Source organism: Notothenia rossii, assembly GCF_949606895.1.
Source record: "Notothenia rossii genome assembly, chromosome: 11".
NCBI classification, from domain to species: domain Eukaryota; kingdom Metazoa; phylum Chordata; class Actinopteri; order Perciformes; family Nototheniidae; genus Notothenia; species Notothenia rossii.
This window is the reverse complement of record NC_136910.1, coordinates 47,445,247-47,467,904: the sequence shown is the minus strand read 5'-3', so window position 1 is coordinate 47,467,904 and position 22,658 is coordinate 47,445,247. Positions and strand designations below refer to the sequence as shown.

Below are 22,658 nucleotides of genomic sequence, written 5' to 3'. Positions count from 1 at the left end.
GATTCTATAACTTGAAATTTGAATTCTTATTTTCAAATAATCAGCCTCTTTTCCAAATGATCTGTTGTAGGCCTAAAAAAGAATGCATCTTAAAATACCAGAACTTACACATTTTGCAAATCATCCTGCCCAGTTTCAACATTTCAGAATGTTTTACTTTCCAAGCTATAGTTTTCTATTCATTTCTCTTCATTATAGAAATCCATGAGCAGACTTGTGAAACTTTAATCATGCACCCATTATAGTAAACATCACGTCGGTGTCCCTTTTTGTCAAAGTTAAAAAATATATATATGAGAGCAGAAGCACAGTGAATACTTTTTAACTCAATATGCATTTATAATTTCCATGACAATGCATCTATCTTTTATTTTATTTGAAGAAGTAATCTCCTTGAGATCAAGATATCTTTTTGAAGCAAGACCTATGCTCAATACATTATACTGTATAAGCACGGACAAAACATAGACATTTTTACAAATATACATACATATTGTGAAAGCATAAAATAAGTGAATCTATTACGAGTAGTATTCAAGAGCCCAAGTATAATAGGTTCAAAGTCAATATAGTTTTAAGTATTGATCATTTGCAGTTAAAGGTGAACCATTTATTAATCAAATATGGGTCAATTGACAATGAGTATAGTTCAAGTAAGAGACCCAACTCTGCCATCCCTTTATCAATGAAACTTTGATTTGATTTCTTTTGGCAGGTGTTTCCAGGAAGCTAACTCACATAATTACTAGCTAGCCTGTGGACATGGTGAAGCATTTAGCTTCCAAAGAGACAGATTCGGAGATGGTGGAGACCAAATCAGAGCTAAAAGTAGGTTGGATTTTAAACGTATTATAACAAGAGTTGCCTGTTTGCAGTTTCAACAGATGGCTACCTGTTAAATGTATGTTCAACTGTCATCAAAGACCAAGAATTATCAAACTGGAAACCACAAAACATTTCACAAACTTGTTCATGGAACAGAAAGACGACCGATCTTATGTTGGCTAAATCAAACAGTTTGTGTGCTGTGTGTGAATACAGTCACCCTTGTGGAAGTTATATAGATGATAAGGTTTTTGTTTTCAAGCTTTCCCTTCACCTGGCAGTACTTTAAAAAAGGGGTCAGAGACATCAGGAAGCAAAAGAGACCATTCAGAGACACAATAATAACTGGATTAAGTTCTCCTCTACTGATACAGAAAATCATTACAAACACAGGCTCCCTCTTTTTGGCTCTTTCCCACTCTCCTAAGCTTTCACACTTACTGTAAGCACATCGACTCAAACTCACAAAGCCAGTGGCTTCCGTGTCGGCTAATGAAAAATCAAATAACTCCTTTTTGTTCCTTTTCTGGTATTCTGTTCTGTGTCTCTCTCCCATTCTCTCTTTCTGCTCCAACTGTTCCAGTAACATGGATCCATTACACAAAGGTCAAACCACTGTGCTTATGAACTGAGTGCTGGGATCATGCAGCTCAGTCTGTAATACCATATGGAAGAACTGCTTTTATCCACCATGTGTTGACACACACTCACACACACAGGCTGGAGCTGGCGAGTTGAGTATGATGGCAAAGTGACAGGGAATGTTTTGGAGTTAGAGACCTGTATAAATAATGTTTTGTATGCGCATTAGGGCCTGGATTATATATACAAATTACACTGGAATTTAATATGAGATTAAAGAAGGCTGCAAACGTTTTTGTATCTTGAAATAGGTGATTTTAGGTTTGTTAGAGTCATTAATGCACACTGTTGAGTGTGCTTACACACAAGTCAGCATTATAACTACATCCTAGATTTTCATGAAACTTGGTGAAAGGTTTACTAATGGGAAAAACCCAATATATTTTGGAGTGGACTCACATCACAGGGCGGATAAATGAACAAAGTTTCATTTTTGTTAACACTGACAGCTTGCGCATTTGCAGCCAGTGGTGTTAGAATACAGGAAAATGAATTATTACATATAGTGCGGACAAAAAAGGAAGACATTTACAAGCAACAGATTCTTGCTTGTAAATGTCCAATCCAAGTCAAATAAACTTGTTGTTGTAATGACTTACCTTGAGCACATCCTCCTCTGTAGACCTACATCTGGTGTAGTTTGTCACATCAGTGACGGAGCCATTAGCCTCAACTGCCAGAGTTTTCACAGGTACAGACACCGTTACACCCATCAGCTTAGCAGTATTCAATATATCAGTTTTCTGTGTAGAAAGGAGGACATTAATAGAGTAAAGAAAAATGTGTATTTTTTTTTATAGCAATTGCAAAGGTCAAATAGTAATACACTTCTTCCTCTTTGTCTTCTTCACACCAGCAGCTTATTCAATAGTATAGAGGAGTCTTTGATCTTAATTTAATGCTCGCTCCCTTTAAAGCTGAAGAATATTGATCTAAATACTTTTTCACTAACGATCATCACTATTTGTATGGGGGCAGGGATAATAGGCAGAGGGTGTTAGCAAGACTAACAGAGATTAAAACACTTGCAGGCTCACAAACTCGATTCATTTAAATCACAATGATGCAACGCGTACACACAAACTACACAGATGAGCTAAAAAGAAATCTCTCTGTGATGATATTATACAACAGAATACATGTTGTTCTGTCTCTCTCAAACTCACACACCTGGATTACAACAAATCACCTATTAAACGTTGATTTCCCCACCCTGTTGTGCACATCTGCGTCAATGCTTAGCAACTGCTTAGCTTTTCATACATCAAGACTGGTACTTTACAGTTTACAAGATCTCTGATAAGGTCTTTTTAACCTATTATAGGTGATGGCAGTGTGTGTGTAAGGAGCTCTGGGTGATCAGCAGGGTTTTTTTCCCCCTCCTGATGCTTGTGGATCAGAAAACCCTCGGCAGATGTTCCCCGGCAGCTTCACATTCTGAACTCCGTCGGCCTGACAGCTGCTGACCGCAATTCAAAAGGGACATGCTCCAGTTCAGACCGAAACACTGACCCATACATAACGCCACTGGATCAAGGTTAGCGCAAACCCGGAAAGCAATATCATCGCTCTGTGGTTCTGGCAGCGCCACACCGAGAGAGCTCCATTTCCGATGTTTCCGCAGTAATCTGTCTGGCAGTGATCTGGTTCAGTTCAAGTGGTTCAGCTCTGTTTTAAATCTGCCTCTTTTGGGAATACAGTCTTATATTTACACTTCCTTCATTTACATGTTCATTCAGTCAGTGTAAGTGCTAAATCCTTTAGAGGGCTACATGTCAATGAGATGGACATAAGAAGAACATGTAGAAAGAAAATCTAACAGCCAACCTTCTTTGCTGTGACGCAACATCCCCCATGCCTTCCCTTCACTGTTAACAGTTTTGTATTAAACGTGCATTTTCTGGTGTAGTGCAGTTTTTATTTTAATAACCACCATGTTTGGCTATCAACAAAATAATTAATTGAATAATAATTCAATATAGTTAATGTCTTATTCATGCTATTGCAGCATGAAATAGCTTTCCGAGTCTCCTTTTCGAAGACAGTAATGAACCTATTATACATTGTCATTTCTTACAGTTTGTTTTAAAAAGGTAAACATCGCATAGCAGCATGAAATCAGTCTAGGCATCACAAATAATATTAATGCATTGCAAGAAACTGCTGTTCCAGAAAATAAAATGTCCCTTTCCATACAGGTGATCCGAAGCATATCAAAATCTGCAGTCCAGACACACACAGACAACCCAACTCTTGACCTCCATGCCAGATTTCAGCCTCCTTGAGAAGTCTACTCATATTGTTTGTAATTAAATGATATCATCAGGATGTTTAATGCATGAAACTGTGTTTTATTAAGGCAATTATTATCAATTTCCTTAAAAGTGAGGTGTTGGGAATCACTCTCATGCTTTGCCGTAATGTTCGAAGCCAAGTAACTAGGTGTGGGGCATGACTAAAAACACATTTTAAACAGTAGATAAATGGATACAGATATTGTCCTCACCATGACCAGAGGTGCCAGCCCCACATAGTCTCTCTGAGTTGTGTAGATGCGCATTATGCCCACATCCTTGAGGTTTCCTGGCATCTCCAGACGCCAGGAGATCGTCTGACTCTCTGCCTGCTCTGAAACATCCTTTGGCACAAAGTCCAGTTGGAAGACTTCCAGAAGACCCCTGTTTAGAGACAAAATTTGAAAAACACATAGCGGTTGGACAAGTAAATGCAAGCCTCTGTAAACTCCGCTGAACAGCAACCATGACAGCTGCATGTGGCATCTAAAGATTGCTTACTTAAATTAGCAACTGCCGCCATAAGTTACTGGTCATAGCCGACTAGAAGCAAGGCTGTAACAACAACACCTGTTGACTGATTAAAAAAACGATATTATAATTTGGGTTGGAAAACTGAAACACTTGTCCTTGTATTCCTCATACATGTTGTTTCTAGAGCCTAATATTCTGTGCCTGTATTGTAAACATAGACCATGCTGTTCACTGTCTTTTAAATGTACTATAAATTCAGTCGTAGTGTATTATATAAAGATGAATAATCCAAGTGTAACTAAATTGGATTTCAAGAGTTTTTACAGGGTTTAATTGAGAGATAAAAATAGGAAATAACACTTAGCCTGTGCTCACATAGTTTGATCACAATCTCAACTAAATAAGTTCCAATGGTGTTCAATTGGAACATTATGTTTGTAAGTACTAAAGTTTAATTAGTGTCAGGATTATTTTGTTCAATCTACTGTTAAATTACTAGAAGTGATGCAGGTAAATAACCAAAGCAAGCAGGAGTCATTTCACTCTGATATTTTCTTATCAAACCTCTGGAAGCTGGGATATATATTGGGTTTTTTTTTGTGTCAAGAGACAAATATGCTTCGGTGCAAAAAGGAGATGAGATGAGCTGTGTGCTCTCTTGTTCCATGAGGGAGGAAAAGTAAATATCTGTATAAAGAAGCTGCCAATGAAAACGAAAAAGATAGAAAATTACTTTGAAATTTGTGAAAAATAAACTCCGGAGTTTAAACTCAAAATGTGTAATACACAGGAGGACTCATTTATATCAGCTTAAGGAAGAATAAGGTGAGACTGTGGAAGGAAGATTAACTGAGCTGGCAGAGACTTGAGCCAAGTATTCTGGTCAAAGGCTTGTCAAAGAAATGACGTGATGTTATTTGATGCTGCAAAGAGTGTGTAGGCATACCTGCCAGTAGGAACAGATCAAAGGGAAAATGGAGCCCAACGTAAATGGGGCTGTGGCACTTTGAAGTGAGGCAACACTTTGCATAAAGCGAAACAATCAACGTCTAGCTCATAAACTTGCATTATAAAAATACATATAATTATGTGCAGTGACAAGGTCATAACTACATGTACACAGAGATGGGGTCATTACTAAAAAAAAGTAATATATTACATATTACATATTACTTTTTTAAAAAAGTAATATATTACACTACTTCGTTACTCTCTACATAAAGTAACTCGTTACTTTACTCGTTACTTTACTCGTTACTTTACTCGCAGGGCCGGTCCGCCCCTCCCTTCAGGCAGATCACGCAGACTGTGGCGAACCTACAGTGTAAGCGCGCCACAGTTTTGCCTCTGCGAGACTCCACTTGCACCCCCAATTACTATTGCATTAAGGAAGACATAACACAAGTCTTTCTTTTGATATGCTCTTTAATAAAATAGGCTACCATCCGAACACAACAAGCTAACAGTCTGTGAAACGTAAAGACACTAATTAATGAAACCAGTTCAAAACGCATTATTCTTATTCTTATCATTCTTTATGAGCACAGTAACGGTAAGGTATCTAATTACTTATTTATTTAGTTTTCCATAACTTAGTAACAGAGATGGTCAAACTAAAGTGGTAGAGACATGGCAGAATTCCTATAATGAAGCGGGACATTGAACTGTTCACCCGTGAGAGGGCAATCAAGAAAAGAGAGCGAGCGGCCCTGTTGAGGAAGTTTACAGATGAAAAGACTCAGCCATGTTTATGCAGCACTGCACGTGGAGATGTGGATGGGCAAATCGCGCAGATTACGTAGGCCTACATGTATACAAACCTGCGGCGGCGGAAACCCCTCTTGTCTGTCAGTGAGTGTGATTATTTTATAAAAGTAACGAAGTAGCGCGTGTCGTGGCAATGTTAGTAACTGTAGCGTGATTACTGAATTATAAAACGCGTTACACTACTCTGTTACCGACAAAAGTAATATTATATAGTAATATACCACACCCAACTCTGCATGTACATATATAAATATTTACACTTACACTATGTTGAAGCTTGGCAGAAAAGAGAAAACTTCCGCTGAGTCATTTCAAAGACCTCACAAGCAGGAAATGGAAACCAGGGAGCACATCAGAGATGAAGCAAGTCTTGTGCCATTATACAGTGTAAGAAGTTACCAAATTAAACTAAAGCAGCTATGGCCAGTATCCTGCTTCTAAAAAGGAAAGTTTTACATTTTGAAAAAATATGTTTATTAGCTTTTTCAGCGAGAACAATGTGAGAAATGTACTACTGATCTTCGTAAGTTTGTATGCGTTAGTATGAAAATACCACCAACAGTGAGCAAAGTTAGCTTAGCATAAAGACTACAAATAGCGGGAAGAACTTGATCTGTAGAGCTACAAATCGTCAGTTTGTAGGCAGTTTTCTTTTATCTTAGAGAAAAGCCAGGCTAGCTGCTTCTATTCTGTATGCTAAGCTATTGCTAAGCTAACCAACTGTTGGCCATAGCTTCACAATTAATATACACACATTATATCAATGTGGGAGTCATTCTCTCATCTTACTCTTTGCCAAAAAAAGAAATGAACGTTTTCTACGAAGTGTCAAACAATTTTTTTAACAACCTCCATAAAGGGTTATTGATTTATGCCAAATGTCCAGTGCGATATTAATAGAAATAAGTGATTATTTTGAGATAATGGAATTTAAGCATGTTAATGTCTAATCTGACTGTGTTCCTCTACAACACAAGGTCATGTGTGTGTGAAACAAATTAACCTTAAAGTATACATACTGAACTCCACACTAAAAAGTATTTTCTTAAAATGTTTTACGAAGACTGAGATTATTTTTTAAAGGATCAGAAAATACTGCGAGAGTGTACGTAAGAGCGAGGAAGAGAAACATAGAAGGGGTTTATGCCCCTATTTCCTCGATAGCCATGCATAAGGGGGGGTGTAAACCCCTGGACGTATCATTACTTCAAAGCACAGTTGTGTGTGTGTGTGTGTGTGTGTGTGTGTGTGTGTGTGTGTGTGTGTGTGTGTGTGTGTGTGTGTGTGTGTGTGTGTGTGTGTGTGTGTGTGTGTGTGTGTGTGTGTGTGTGTGTGTGTGTGTGTGTGTGTGTGTGTGTGTGTGTGTGTGTGTGTGTGTGTGTCCTTGTGGGAGCTCAGAACTAGGGACACACGACTTGAAATATCTCTCCGTCCTAATCTCCCCTTCTGAACGTGCAAGCGCTTAAGCCCGGATAACGTAGCCGTGATTATGGACGATTACGGATAAGTGAGTCGGGCGGACGGCGGGTGCTTTGTGTCTGTGTGGGCGGAGGGTTGCTGGGCAGAGGTGACTGTGGGTGTGTGTCACTAGCAGCATCTGGCAAAACTGCTGTAATCAACTGGTGTGTGTCATGTAAATCAGGCATTGAAAGGGCAGTGAAATTAATATTCATTTAAGTAAAAGCACTTCAACTGATTTATTTTCTGCCACGGTTTACACTGTTTACACTTCTCATTTACACTTCATTTCCATCAACTCAAAGCCATTTGGAAAGTAAAACTGGTGATTCAACATAGTTAAAATAAAACAATAATTCCGTTTTTAAGGTTAATAAAGTAAACGTATGTAAGGTAAGATAATAAGCATTGCTGAATGAATAAATAAAACTAAACACTAATAGGAATTTAAAAAAAAATGTTTTATCACAACTGTATACAGTATATGATGTTTTACATTTATTTCTTCCATTGCTGTTTCACAATGTTTTGTTTCTGCAGGATCATTATTATATTTTATCGAAAAATAATGTGCCTGGGGATGTTGTCAGTTAGTCTTTAAAGGAGGACCACATAAATGGTTTGAAACCAATTGAAAAGGGTATTTCTTTTCTAGAACTCTTTGTTCAAATGATTTCTGGAACTATAAACGTGTGGTTCATCATTGAAACAGACTTAGATAAACACAATTGTATGTATTTGACTTGAACTTGAAATCCTATATCTTCAATGTTACATTTTGCAGTGGAAGTAATTATTGTATTGCTTTTTCTTTAATGATGTAGTCTGAGGCTACCAATGATTAATTTTCCTGTAAGCGCTGAATATGTTTCTTCCTTGAAAACAAATTGATTTTCTTTTATAGTAGCAGAGAGGTTTATTGAAATCTTAGAAAAATAAAGAGAACAAAGACAATAACAAATCACAAAAGATGAAGATTGTTTTTTTATTGTAAGCAGAAAGAACATGACTGACCTCTTTGCGGTGACAGCAACTTTCCTCTGGCAGACGACGGAGACAGTGTTGGGAGTCGCTCCTCTGCCGGGCTCCACTATGATGTCCCAAAGTGCTGAGTCACTGGGCCGCGCCGCACTGAATGACAGGCCCGATTTCACTGTTGCCCTGCGGTAAACGCATACAAGAATACATAAACAAGCCAGTGCAAAGGGTGAATTTTAATCACTACTATCCATACACTCTTAGGCTAGCAACATGTCTTATTTACTAACTAAGGTGATATGTGAGTTGTTTGACTGTAGAAGACATTTACATGTTTTTCCAACTCTTTTAATATCAACAAGAGTTGTACAGCTGCAAACACAACACCTACATTAGAATGTTGTACGTCCACTAAGCATTCAGCAAAATCCCCCAATTAGATGGGCAGAAAAGATATCATTCTGGGCTTGATTTTGGACTTCCTCACAAACACACCCCAAGTTGTTCTGGTATAGGGTCAAAACTACTCCACTCTATTATTGAATATTGGCGCACCCCAGGGCTACAGGCTCAGCACCCTTCTGTTCACACAGTTTGCCCATAACCACAAACAATATGATAAATTATTTTCTGTTTCTGTCTGCAGATACACAACCATACTCAGCCGGATTACAAACAAGATCATTCATATCAGAGAGTAAATCAACAATCTTGCAGAGTGCTGCACAGACAAGCAAAGCCAAGATTACGATCGTTGATTTAAGCAAAAAAAGGGCAAAGAAACAAACCCTGCTCTCATTCAGGGGAGCTGAGGACGAGACAGTGACAGTTTTAAGTTCCTGGAAATCACAAACAAAATAACATAATATCTCGAAGATCAGCTTCAAATAAATAACACTCCATGTCGAAATAGACTAATCAGAATCAAGTATTCACAAAGCCATTCAAAAAGGTATATGTGTGTTCATTCATGTCGTGTCTAACAAGCCGAGTCAGACAGACTGATGTGTTGCAGGCTGCTGGCAGACTGAGAATTAGCGGCAGTATTTATTCCTATTTGCCCTGGGGACAACTGGGAATAAGTTAATCAGATGTCTGATTCAGACTCACATAAGAGTCTGCTGGGAGAGAACACTTATTATGAATAATGTGAATGGACCAGATAGTCCTGGAGGTTCAACAAACACCAAGACTTTGTGTTTATAAAGCAAAGATCTCTCTGCTATTATTGTCAAATGTCACAGGACAGGGTCATAGAGCAGTTATTTAAGGTTGAAAGTGATATGAGACGCAAACTGCCTCTAATCAATGTTTAAAATGCAATGATTCACTAATCTGCACTCACACAGACACAATGCTACAGGGTGTGTTTCCAAAACAGGCCAATTTCCTTGTGGCAGGGATTCAACGAGGTGCTGGAAACTTTCCAGATAGAATTCAACTCCAAGAGCATCCTGCAGTTTGTCAGTAGGATATTCACAGCGAGAATAATTAGAAAAACCTCAACCTTGATAAGGTGCTGTATTTGGTTTGGAGAATGTGAAAGCCTCTGGTTTCAATTTGCTGAAACTATCTTGAAATGGAGTGTAACATCCCTGTGTTAATGAGTAGACTGCAGCTGTGAGAGGAACGAAACAGAAAGCAAAACGAAAGCTTAAATAAACATATTCAAAACACCATTAAACTACTGTCACTTTTCCCATATGTTGATCCAAGGAAGGAGACATTAAAACTTCCATTATGTCTCCCACAAATTTGGTTCCTGCCATCAGTATTTATGATTTATACGAGGTCTCCATTTTCTGCTTTCTAACAGCAGCTCTGTACCCAACCCACTTCATGGTCTGGTAGTGATACTAGGGGTGCACCGAATGGGAATTTCTTGGCCGAAACCGATACCGAAAATAGGAAACAGTTGGCCGAAAACCGAATGCCGAAAGGCCGAAAATGATTAATAGAAAATGTATACATTTTTTACCAATGTTGTTCAGCTAGCTGATTATGGAAAAAGACATGATTATGGCAAAACTTAACTTAAATAATAATCACTATTATGGGTCCATAAAACATTTATTCAGCACTTTTGAATGCATACAGTACATTAATTCCAAGTCAAGTGCATTTTCTTTTCTCTTTAGGATAACTACAACAAAGTGCATTCAGAACAAAGCCAAGGTGCTTTAAAACTGCATAAACATCTAGGCCAGTAGACCTACAATAAAATAGTGTAAATAAAGACTGTAACAGCCAGGCCTTCAACAACAACAAATGCACCTATAAGTTTGGTAACCTAACGTGTTGTTGTGATGACGTAATCAAAACGCGGCGACAAGCACGGCGCGCGACCATGCTCTCGGCTGGCTCACAGCCAACATGTCTGCCGCTTGGAGATATTTAAAAATATCAGAGAAAGAGGCCCGGATTGCGATTTGTAAAACGTGTTCAGCTGACATTTCTCGAGGGGGTTTAACTGCAAAGACTTTCACCACTTCGGGATTACTCCACCACTTGAAATCAAAACACCCGGACAAATATGCGGAGTATGATCAACGTAACCCTGTTCTCTGACATTCGGTGATATTTTTTCGGTGCTAAAACCCTTTCGGCCAAAAGCCGAAAGTGCCTTTTTAACCATTTCAGCCGATAATTTTCGGTGGCCAAATATTCGGTGCATCCCTAAGTGATACATTTAATGAATATACCACCAACCAAAAAGTGAAGCATAGAAAGGAAGATAATATACTTAGGACACATTGTAGAAAGGCTTCTTTTTTTTTACTTATAAACGCTCAGTAATGATTCAGAGGCAACCTGCAATTTTACTGAAATCAATCTGTCTGTTTTAACAAGCTGTAGTTTTATCCTTTTTATCATCAAATTGCTGAATAATATTTTAAATTACATAACAGATGGACCTGTCAAATGTATTCCTGCTACGTCCAAATGAGGGTCAGTAAGCATGCACTCATGTTCAGCACACACTTTTACAAACACTGATTAGTAATCAAACAGCAGCAGACTGATCAATAACCATTGAGACAGGGTCAAGGACAGAGTTGTTTTGACAGGAAAAACACAGCAGGCAATCACACACACACATACACACACACACACACACACACACACACACACACACACACACACACACACACACACAATTCAACAAACTCTGGCTAAAGACATACTTTTGCAGAGATAATGTTGTGGTTTAAAAACCTTTTAGCCAAAGGGTAATCTCTATTAGATTTTCCATTTGAATGACTGAAATATAATAAATATAAACATTTATTTGGTTATGTATCAGGCAGGCAAATCAAGAAAACATTTTTTTTAAAGATCTATTATGCTTTTTGGGGTTTTACCTTTCCTGTTGTGTGATATATAGGTTTTTGTGCATGACATCACTGTGTAACACTTGCACTTCATTGGCTAGCACTCCAATACTTTGTACCTGATATGCTAAGGGTTAGGCATTTCAAAGTGGTTGACCAATCAAAACAGAGCCAGCCAGCTAACCAATCAGAGCAAACTGGGCTCTGGTTTCAGACAGAGGGTGAAAAGAGGTGCTGCATCACAGGCAGTATGGAAAAAATAAAGCACTTTTTTAAAAGCATGCAAACAGTAGAAGCACAAAATACATACATGAACCTGAACATTAGCAGAATATGTCCTCTTTAAACACAGACCTCATTTGATTCCTCATGTTCTGACTTAACTAACAGAATCATAAGGGAATTGTAACGTGCATTCATGTTTTTTCAAAGGTTTTAGACAATTTTCTGCATATCACAACCTAAGCAAGCTACCTATATCCATCAAGACCTTTTCTCTGCTGCTTGTCCAGATAAGCATCACAGTGACAGCAGCACCTGATGACCATCCTTCCCAGGGGTACAAAGCACTTCAGCGGGCTCCTATTGAGTGTGGAGGAGCAGTAACTCAATGCCAGAATCTCCCTGGATCACTGAGTTTCTCGCCCACTAGCAGACACAAGCCTCCCCATAGAGAAACCTAATTTCAGCCACTTCTGTCCCCTCTCTTTGTCTTTGTCAGTCACTACCCCGAGTTCATGACCACAGGTAGAGGGGGGGGCAGAATGGATATCGACCGGTAAAGTGAACAACTCTTCACTGCTGTTATACCTGACTCGGACCATCTCTTTGATTAAACATGTGAAAGCTGGAGTTTTTTGCCTGTTTATGTCATGGTGAAAAATAAATATATGTTCTCTTTGTAAATGTGATGCATTTTGTGTTTCTTCAATGCTGAATATTTTCTTTTTTGATGTGACTTCTTTTTATCTAAATGTGAGCAGAGAAAATGTTTTTATTTTCATTTTAAGAACTTTTTTATTTCATGAGAGGACAAATGTGAAAATACATCATTTTGAATTACAAGTTGTTGAACTTGTGCACTTAGCAGGTGGGTATGACGGAAAACTATAATCCCCCCCACACACACAGGTCGGTTAATCCTGGCCTTTTGCCCAGATCATCTCTACCCTAAAGGGTTAACCTCTTGATTCATTTTCTATCAGGGCCACAGATTATCTGGCCTAACCCTGTTGGAGTGGACTCAATCTTGGGCCAAAGAATGAAGTAATGCAGGGATTTCTCCCAGGAGGAATCAATCACTTTGCCAAGCTCCTCAGAGCTAGCCTTCAGTCGGACTTAACCGCACTGACTCTGCCCCCTCCTCTCGTCCAATCTCAATCTGGATGAGGCAGTAGGTCAAAAACACAAAAAATCACTGACCTGAGTGTAGGAACTTTATAAGGCATGGTCAGTGAGTCAGTGTTTAGAGTATTTCATGTGGGGAGGCTGTAAATCCCTCCAAATACTCCAAACAACAGCAGATTAAAGGGTCAGCGTCCCTATGACAAATCTTAATCACGTAATGTCAACAGTGTTAGCTGTTGAGCATTCAGCTCAATGTGGAGGAATGTTTGTGTCTGTGGATGGTAAGTCTGACGTGTTGTAAGGGATCGACTCACACACAGCCACAGTTTTACATGTAAATATGTGCCCTATGGATTAATACACACATCTAATTTCTCTGCATACCTCCACAGATTACTGCAGTGTTGGTATGTTGTTTGCAGCATGATATCACTTAATCATGGGATTAGAGAAAAATGTGTCTTGCGTTTCAAACAAAACCATTAAACCAAGTAAAGGCCGGAAACACAAACCTCGCTGCGATGGCTTCACACACTACTGATCTGAAGCATTCTGATAAAAATCAGCGATATGCATCAAAAGGCAACGAGCAGACATTTTGAAAACAGATTAAAGTGTGGGTGTCGGTGCGACAGGGCTGCTTTTATATTAACTTCACTTTTACCCACAGCAGTGAGGGAGATGTTAGTTATTTGTTTTCCTGCTCCATTAAATAGATGCATTATTTATGAAGACAAATACCCAGAGAAACTTGTTGAACTGTTAGGCGGGATATTGAGATATGGAAACCAGTGAATCATTTGCCAATTATTTCCCTGTTTATGGAAGAGTACCCTCCATAACTCCCCCACTAACTGAGAAGTTGAAGTAGACAGGATATAACATGTCAGTAATTTATGAAGCCTGAGAAACTGGCAGACAACACAAGTCGCGTTGGCGCTGAAGCATTTGACTGGATAACCTTGATGGCGATACCCTATCAGTATTCAAGTGCCTTAAGTAACCATTTAAATGCATGGAGCCTATCTTTCATGAAGACGCTCAATTATACTGTTCATCACTGCGATTCAACTTGGTTTCAGTCTCTTTTTCCGCTTCATAAGTTTCAGTGACAATTAATTTTGATGTCACTCCTATAAACCAAACTGTTACTGTATACCCTGCAGACTCAGCAACATAGTTAATAATGATAGTGTTTCCTCGGTATGACATTTGAAGCTAAACGCCCTCTTGCTGTATTTAGCTATGGAGGTCTAAAAAAAATCTTGGCATACCATAGTGTGTAATTGGGTTATCTTGGTTTCACTACAATATTAGTTTATTCTCTTTTTTCCGAAACAGCAGGTACAGCTGTAGCACTGAAACTAGCTACTTAGCTACTCAGTAATACAATTAAATTCAGGCAACCTTATCACCACTGTGTGCAAAACAACCAGCAGAATGTAACCAACTTAACAGAATAATACAGAAATGTTAAATTACATCCAAAACATTTGAAGAAATGATTCAGAACTGTAGACATGAGAGATAAATCCCAGAACTGATCTTGACAAGAGACTTGACTAGATTGAAGACTTGAGAGAAGACTATTTGTTCTAATTTATTTTACATAAATAACCAGTATAGCTCCCTGCATGCCTTGTGTAGGCATGTCATTATTGTATAGTCCTTTACAATTAAAAAAGTACTTGGTTAGGACTTGTACAGAATAAACACTATAAACACAACTTTGATTAAAAGGTTTCAAGAAAAAAGCCACCTTGACTTGCAACTTGTTCAAGAAGACTTCTGACTTGGCTCTGACTCCCCTTAAAGGACTTAAGACAGTGATGTAGTACCACTGACTAAAGAACTAACTTGGACTTGCATGAAAAAAAGACAAAGAAACAGCTCTGCAATGTACTATATCACTTTCAGCAGACAATGTAAAATCTAACACTAGAGGACAGGTCTGTAAGCAAACTGTGGTGCACGGTTCAAAACAGTGTTTAAACTCCTACAAAGAAATCCAAAGTACTTTCAACTTTCACCGTGAGGCTCAGCAAGTCGCTGCTCAAGGCCATAAACTGTCTGGCACAAAACCTGCAGTGAAAGTGTCTCTGCTCATCCAACTTGAATAAGGATATTTCCACACTTTGAAACAAGACCTTTAAGAACAGCCTGAAACAGAAAAAAGGTGAAGCTCCCTCACCTGAGAGTGAAAGTTTCCAGGGAAGATGTGCTAGGCAGGAACACGTAGAAAGTTGCAACGTCCGTGGCCTTCAGGGGCTTGGAAGAAGTCTGGACCACCACGGCGCCCCCTAGCCTCAGTCGGAAAAAGGTGGGGTTCCCTGGTGGAGTTTTGAGGAGATTGACACTTCCTATGCGCCTCATCGGTGTCCCTGAGCCCCCAGAGCCTCCCCCTCTTCCACCTCTGACCCGTTGCAAGCTATCCTGCGGGGCACACTGGCCTGTTGGATCCCTCCGACTCTGAAAGTAGACATCCACAAGGTTCCCCTGAAGCCCCTTAGCTCCTTCTGTTTTTCCTGCTTCCCTGCTGGAGCTTCCTGACCGGCTGCCTGAGCCAAACCAGACGGGTTCTGGCTTCAGCTGGGCCACACAGAACCCACCAGGAGACACCAGGCATGCCCCCCGGACCTCCTTCGTCTCCCAGAAGGCGTAGGCGGTCACACAGTGGCCTCCATCCTTCACTTTGGCTCTAGCGCTTTTACTGACATTATCCTCTCCTGACCCCATCCTTTCTTGCCCAACAGTGATGTCACTGCCTGTGGACATGTGGAAGAGGATCTTGACGACAGGGGATGATGATCGGACGTGACGGGCCAGAATGAATGGCAGGATGGTGCGCCCACTGAGGAGAAGGTCTGGAGGAACGGGGGCATCGACAGTTATGGGGCCGAATGAGGCGTTGACAGCTGGCTGGAGGAGCCCAGCACCTTTACCTGTGATGAGAAAAGTCTGAGCCTTTTGGCTAGAGTTCCGCGATGGGGTTGGACTGTTCCGCCTCAAAAAAACATGATCCACATTGAGAACCTTGAAGTTGACACTGGGATAAACTGGTGACGGGGTGGAGGACGCGTCGATGTCCACAGCAGCCTTCTGACTTTCAGCAACTGGCAAGGAGAGAAGTTAAAAAGACGGGTTAGTGCAATAACTGCTTGAAGGTTTACATTCTGCTATTGGGATACACACAGTTGCCACTTACAAGGTCAGGGATTTCAATTTAGAGCATGGCAGGATGACCAAGGGTTGACAAAGGGATCACAGTCAGAAGAACAGAGCAGAGGGTCAAGGACGGGGTGAGTTGGGGTGCTACGGGGATCGATACAAATGTATGCGGGCAGGTAGGTCATCTGGAGAAGCCGAGGGTGGTGAGACTCAGGGAAAAAGCAGTGACTCATTTCATCATGGAGTTCTTGAACTGAAAAGGGAGAGCAAAGGAGATCACACTGTTTATGGTGGAGTAATGTATAAATGGAGACTAACAGGAGAGAAGACAGTCAGTCTTAAGAAAAGGAGTGGCTTTGAATGTTGAATGAGTACTTGTTAAGCTGTGCGAGGAGTTATACCCTTTTTAACATGAAAGAATAGCTCTAGAAGTCATTACAGCAACGTTAAGATAATCATTCTTTACGACTATCATAACCGCTGTGTAACGAAAAAGAAATTAAAGGATTTTTAAACAGTTTTATGTCCGGCAAATTCTCGCTCAAACTGTCTTTCCTGTCTCTAAAAAGGTTAACTAGAGTATTTACATGACCTTCACAGACCCCATGAAATGCAACACTCCTCTTAAGTGAGTCCCCTCTGCGAAGGGCAGATATAACAGTCTAAGGTGGTAGGTGGACTGATGTGGAAATAACAAACAGTGTCTTTTTTTATTGCATACAATTTAACGAAATGGTAACATTTACAGTAAATCCACACGTTGCTTATTAAATGTCCAGCCAAATGGCACATTACGGCCAAATAGAATATTAAAGGGAATTAAACACATTATATTATCCATTGTAGTTATCATTTCTAGCACTAAAAAACAGGAATACTACGCGCATAACTCTTATGCATTATCCTTTGCACCAAAGTTGACTTTAATGTAATTAGAAAATGTAATTAGAAAATAAAACACGTACTCCATGTAATGCAATAAAGGGAATGCCAAATGCAGTGTCTGAGTGGTAAAAAGCCTCTCTCTCTCTCTGACTTCCATGAGATGACTGTTTGTCCCAAAAGGAAGCTTCATGTGACAGATCCCACCTCCTCCTGCCAAAGACACTTGGTATTTTGCCATCCTCACTCTGTGTTGAAGTGCTCCAAAATGAATGTGCAAATTTGACTTGCCCTAGCTCACAAAAGTACTTTATCAGAAGGCAAACGTAAGGAAAAGCTGAACCTCATTTTACAGCCCCCTAAATATCTAAGAAGTGTTTTATCTTTCCTTTCTGTTTTTTTTTTTTTAAAGGGACCCTACTATGCTTTTTGGGGATATTCCCTTTCCTGTAGTATGTTATATACGTTTTTCTCTCCCACACACTCACCACCCCACCATCACCCCCCCCCCCCCCCCCTGCCTGAAACGCCTCGTTTGACCTCCTTTGACATCACTATGTATACACGAGCGCTTCTATTGGCTAGCGCTTGTTCACTTTGCATGTGTTAGGCTAAGGGGCGGAATTTTTCTGAACAGTTGACCAATCAACAGATCCAGCCACCTAACCAGTCAGATCAGACTTGGCTCTGGTTTCAGACAGAGGGTGAAAAGAACAGGCAGTATGAAGACAATAAAGAGCTTTTTCAACATTAAAGCATGGAGACATGTCACACAATTAAATATGAACTCCCAATATGAGCATAATAATGCCCCTTTAACAATAGTTGAATATATCTGTATGTAAATCAATGTTCTTTCTGAAGGCATAGGAAAATCTAGTCTAATAATCCAATTAAAATAATTAGTGCGATAATATTAAACAAGTAGTATTCAGAAAAGCAGACAGGAAGTAATAGATTGCTGGGATCAAACATATCTGCTAATTAAAAGAGTAGATATTGGCTGGTATATACAGTCTATGGCTGGTACACGTCACATTTGCATGATTTCCCGTCGAACTATGGCTATCCAAAAGTCTAAATTAAAGCTTAGGCAAAGGTGGAATATGCATCAACGTTTTAATTTGCTGTCATAATCGTATTTGTTGAAATAAACTTGATTTAAATTGTACTCTTTCTCTTCTCCACTAAGGAGACAGAGTTTATCTATGAACAGACCTTTTCAAATGGGCCCGAGGCCAAGAAACAACTAATTAGATTTTGGTGATGATCCAGATCTGAGATTTCCACTTTGAGACGATTATTGGATTTTAGCCAGAAACAGGGATTAATAGTTAAAACATCATATCATGGGACTTCAATCCAAATCTTAGCACGTTTTTAGGATGAAAAAATCAATTACGTTTTATTAAATGCTGACTTCGGATAGAAGTTCGGGAATTAGCATTTGCCAGAGATTTTTTTCCCCTCTAGTTTATTTTATAGTAAATATTCTACTCACAGAAGTTCGAGAAAGATGTTGGTATACCTCCAGCTTTCATGTGAAATAGTAAAACGTGTTCACCTTCATTATGAGCCCATACTCAGTAATAGACCAACCGGTGCTGCCTTTAGGTTGTCGATCGATATTGTTAAAGTATATCTATATCCTGCAGGTGTATAATGCAGGTCAAAGCAATATATGGGAGGAAGAAAACATGAAGAGGAAAATATTCCTCAGTCTGGTTCAAAACAAGTCTGCAATATGTCTGACCATGAAGTGACAAGGAAGGGACATAGTTCATACTGAGATGATGATTAAAAATAATGCTCACATTGCTAGTAAACACTGGTCTGGGAGAAAAACATTCAAAATAAGCATTTGGAAGGATGCCTTCCCAAAATCCTTTGGTAAAAGTCATGCGATAAGATCACAGAGTTTTGAGTTGCAGCGTTTGATCTGCGGCTTAAAATTAGTCCACTGTTGATGATATGCACTGCTGTACCTCATTATTTAATAATCAAATATTCATTTTGGGGAGTCCTGGCACCAATCTTGACTCGTCAAATTAAAAGAAATATCTTAACTACTATTGTAAATGTTAGTTCAACCTCAGAGGGGCTCGCTGACACAACAGGCAACACATCTGTGACTGGACTGAGAGATAAGGCCGCCATGCATATTCATGGAGCCCATGCCGAGAAGATATGAAAGGCTGAACACTATCACTTAGACACGCATTAAGGGCACAGCTGCACAGCCGAGTCGTGCCTTATAGAAGAAATACAGCATTCCTACATACAGTACTTAATATGATGGGAAATACACACACGTGCAGATGTAAATCCAGGCAATCTCAGAAAGTAGACTTGTGCATGATATCGCTATCACATAGACACAGACAGCTTATACTGTGACTCCATAGCTCCCAATGCAGGTTATCTTTAAACAAGCAGAGAAACAGCTGTGCAACTGCAACCACAGCTTCAGGCCTCTTTAATCCCACAGATCAGTGTGCATCGTGCCTGCTGTCACTTTCATCGAGACAGAGGGACAAGGAAATGGACGGGGCATGGGCAGTAACCACAAACCTTGAAATAAAGGAAAAACACAATCCTAAATTCTTATAAAGACCACATCATTGCAACAAAATGAACATTTTATAAACTGGTTCTATACTTTCAAGGCTCACTTCTCATAAACTTCATCCTCTCAAATGTACTCAATAACTGCAGTCTTGTATTGGGCCCACTAAAGGTTTGTGCAGCACACTTTCCTGTTATGTGCATACTGTGAGGTTACACCAGAGCTTCAATGAGGGGGAGCAATCAAGCCCATCTTGTAAATTAAATTAAATCAAAGCATGGACAAAAGCATATTCTCATTGCATCACCAGTAATGTTCTCTAGTAAACACAGCTGGAGCATGCACTTCCAACCTCATTTACGTGAACACACGCACACGCGCGCACACACACACACACACACACACACACACACACACACACACACACACACACACACAGACAGTCATGGATCTCACCTTTAACAGCTGTAAATAGAGCCAATGCGACAACTGGAAGCCATGAACGGAGGGGAAAGTTGGGCATCATTTCTTCACAGTTGCAGGTAATCCTACTCCCTCCGGTTGGTTGAAATAAAGCGATGAGAGCAAATCACTACATTGTATGATGTCCTCTAATGTAACTTCCCCTGACTGAAGAGGATAACAAATGGCGGTTTACTTCCTTATCCACATCAATCTTAAATCGGAATAGTTTTGAAATGTGTTTCAATCTCCTTTCCTCCGGCTGATGAGAGGGATGTTTTCCTCCGGGAGCGCACTGCTCGAGCTGGCACGCTATGACAGCAACAGGCACGGCTATTCCCATGACAGAATCAGTAAACATGTGGCCTCCGTCAGATTAAGCGGACCCACGTGGGCAATCGCCGGTAGGGGAAGAGCTGTGAGCAAATTAAATGCACATGAGGTCAAGGGGGATCAGTGGTTCCTCCACCAGTCATTAAAAATGTAGAATTAACTAAATTATCATATTATTCTGGGCAGAAGGGCGGATTTGTCCACAGCAACTCGTAATAATAATAATAATAATAATAATAATAATAATAATAATAATAATAATAATACAATAACAAAATAAATTATAATAATAATAAAAAGTATGTATTTGTATTTGTTATAAGTAATTATATGATATTATTGACAATTGTGAAAAAAAGTTAAATAAAAAATGAAAAAGTTATAATTATTTTTTTATATTTAGAAAAAACGTATTTCCTCCCTTATTTATGCACTGTTGACATATTTATTTTGTATATGCTATTTTTTTTAAATGTCTAAAAAGTGCACAGATGTTCATAATAAACTCAGAAGGCCTTTGTATTAATCGCGACTTTACATAAGCCAGTTTTTGAGGGACAAAAAGTTTAAAGCAGGTTTTGCCAGCTGTCAGCTGCATACTCTCAGTTCACAGCGTCACGTGGATCATGCTGTGAAGGATGGAGCAGATGGGAGGAGGCACTATAACTGAAGCCTCTTGGTGTCACTGCACACTATTCGTTTGGTAATAACGGATAAGCAAACACTCGTGCTAATTCCACTTCAGCCTTGTATGAAACCCGCATACGTTTATGGACAATTTGAGATATCTTCACTCTTGGTCCACAGTTCAAATAAAGTAGAGTAGAACTATTTCTGGGCTACATCAGGCCTTCGGGCCACATTTAATTTCTTAACACCACTGGTTAATGATGTTTCTCTTTTTTTATATGTATCCCTTTATCTGCCTTGACCTAAAATCGCAAAGACTAATTATAAAGAGGTACACTGAGCATTAGTGTGACTTCAAAGCCAGTACTGAAATACTGTAGCATGGTGTCTTATTACAGTGTGCCCTCCCACCAGGGAGACATAATATGAGCAGTTTGATGTCTCAGAGCGGGTTTATGCATGCGGTTCTGAACAGCGACATCGGGGTACGTGTTCGTGCTGACATCAAATTTACAGTTGAAAAGTGTTTTACGAACTTGGTCAGACTAGTCTTCACTTCTCCACCCTCTAACATCCCCCTAAATACCTGTTCACTGACACTAATTTGCCAGCATGATGCATGCATGCATCATTGGCAAATAAACATTTCCTCTCCTGACAGCAGTGGCTGATTAAAACAAATGTGTGCCTTAGAGAGACATTCAGGGAATCTCTAAATGCCAATAAAACTTTGTAGAACTAATGGTATTATCTCAGGAGAGGAGCTGGATTTCACTGTACACATTTCTGTAGTGTTTACAGTTAGTACTTGCATTGCATTTTGAAGCCTCTGAGCTTTAATTTGAGCGGTGTATCTGCAGTTTTGGCTGGATGAGATTATTAAAGCTGACAGTGGCAGAGGCCACCGACTATTGAGTCTGGGAACCCTTCCAGATCTCAGTTTTTGTTCCAGATTTGCAACCTGCTGCTGCTGCTGCTGCTGCTGCTGCTGCTGAAGCTGCTATTAGAGATGATGGAGAGGTGGTCCACTGCACCATGTGTGACTACAATACTCAACATAAAGCAGGCGGCATGTGGCTCAAAGATTTTTGGAGGTCATTATATGTGTTGCAACATGGATCAAGACCTGAATCCATGTAGATAAGTTCATTTTTTTTACAAAACAGGTAGCAGTTCGCACAGAAATGACCTCAGTGGCAACTCCTTCAAGCTTTAGCTTAGTCCGAATTCAGGAAATAGACCATTGAGTCTTCTAAGAATCTAAGGCTCCTGCAGGGTGACTCTAGGGATGTCAGCCACTCTCTCCCAGACTGAAATATGTCAACAACTATTGGATGGATTGCCATGGAATTTGGTGCATCATGTCCCCCTCAGGATGAATTGTGATCACTTTGTTAAACCTTTTACTTTTGCTCTAGCGCCATCATCAGGTTTCAATCTGTCTAATACGTTGGTTTATAACCCCTGGATAGCTGTTTCCATTCCCATCATCTGATTCAA

At 39.7% G+C, this 22,658-nt stretch overlaps 1 protein-coding gene across 1 annotated transcript in view; it reads right to left on the bottom strand.

Annotated features, from left to right (window-relative positions):
* The window catches only part of LOC307024680 (transmembrane protein 132D-like), a 31,477-nt gene extending 10,902 nt beyond the window's left edge, over positions 1-20,575 (bottom strand). The window contains exons 1-5 of the mRNA XM_079659005.1: positions 20,190-20,575; positions 15,309-16,230; positions 8,475-8,621; positions 3,974-4,145; positions 2,067-2,210 (exon numbers count right to left, since the gene is read on the bottom strand). Coding sequence (XP_079515131.1) covers positions 2,067-2,210; positions 3,974-4,145; positions 8,475-8,621; positions 15,309-16,230; positions 20,190-20,259 — 1,455 coding nt within the window. The 5' untranslated portion in view covers positions 20,260-20,575. The remainder of the gene's footprint in view (positions 1-2,066; positions 2,211-3,973; positions 4,146-8,474; positions 8,622-15,308; positions 16,231-20,189) is intronic.
* Between the last annotated feature and the right edge of the window lie 2,083 nt (positions 20,576-22,658).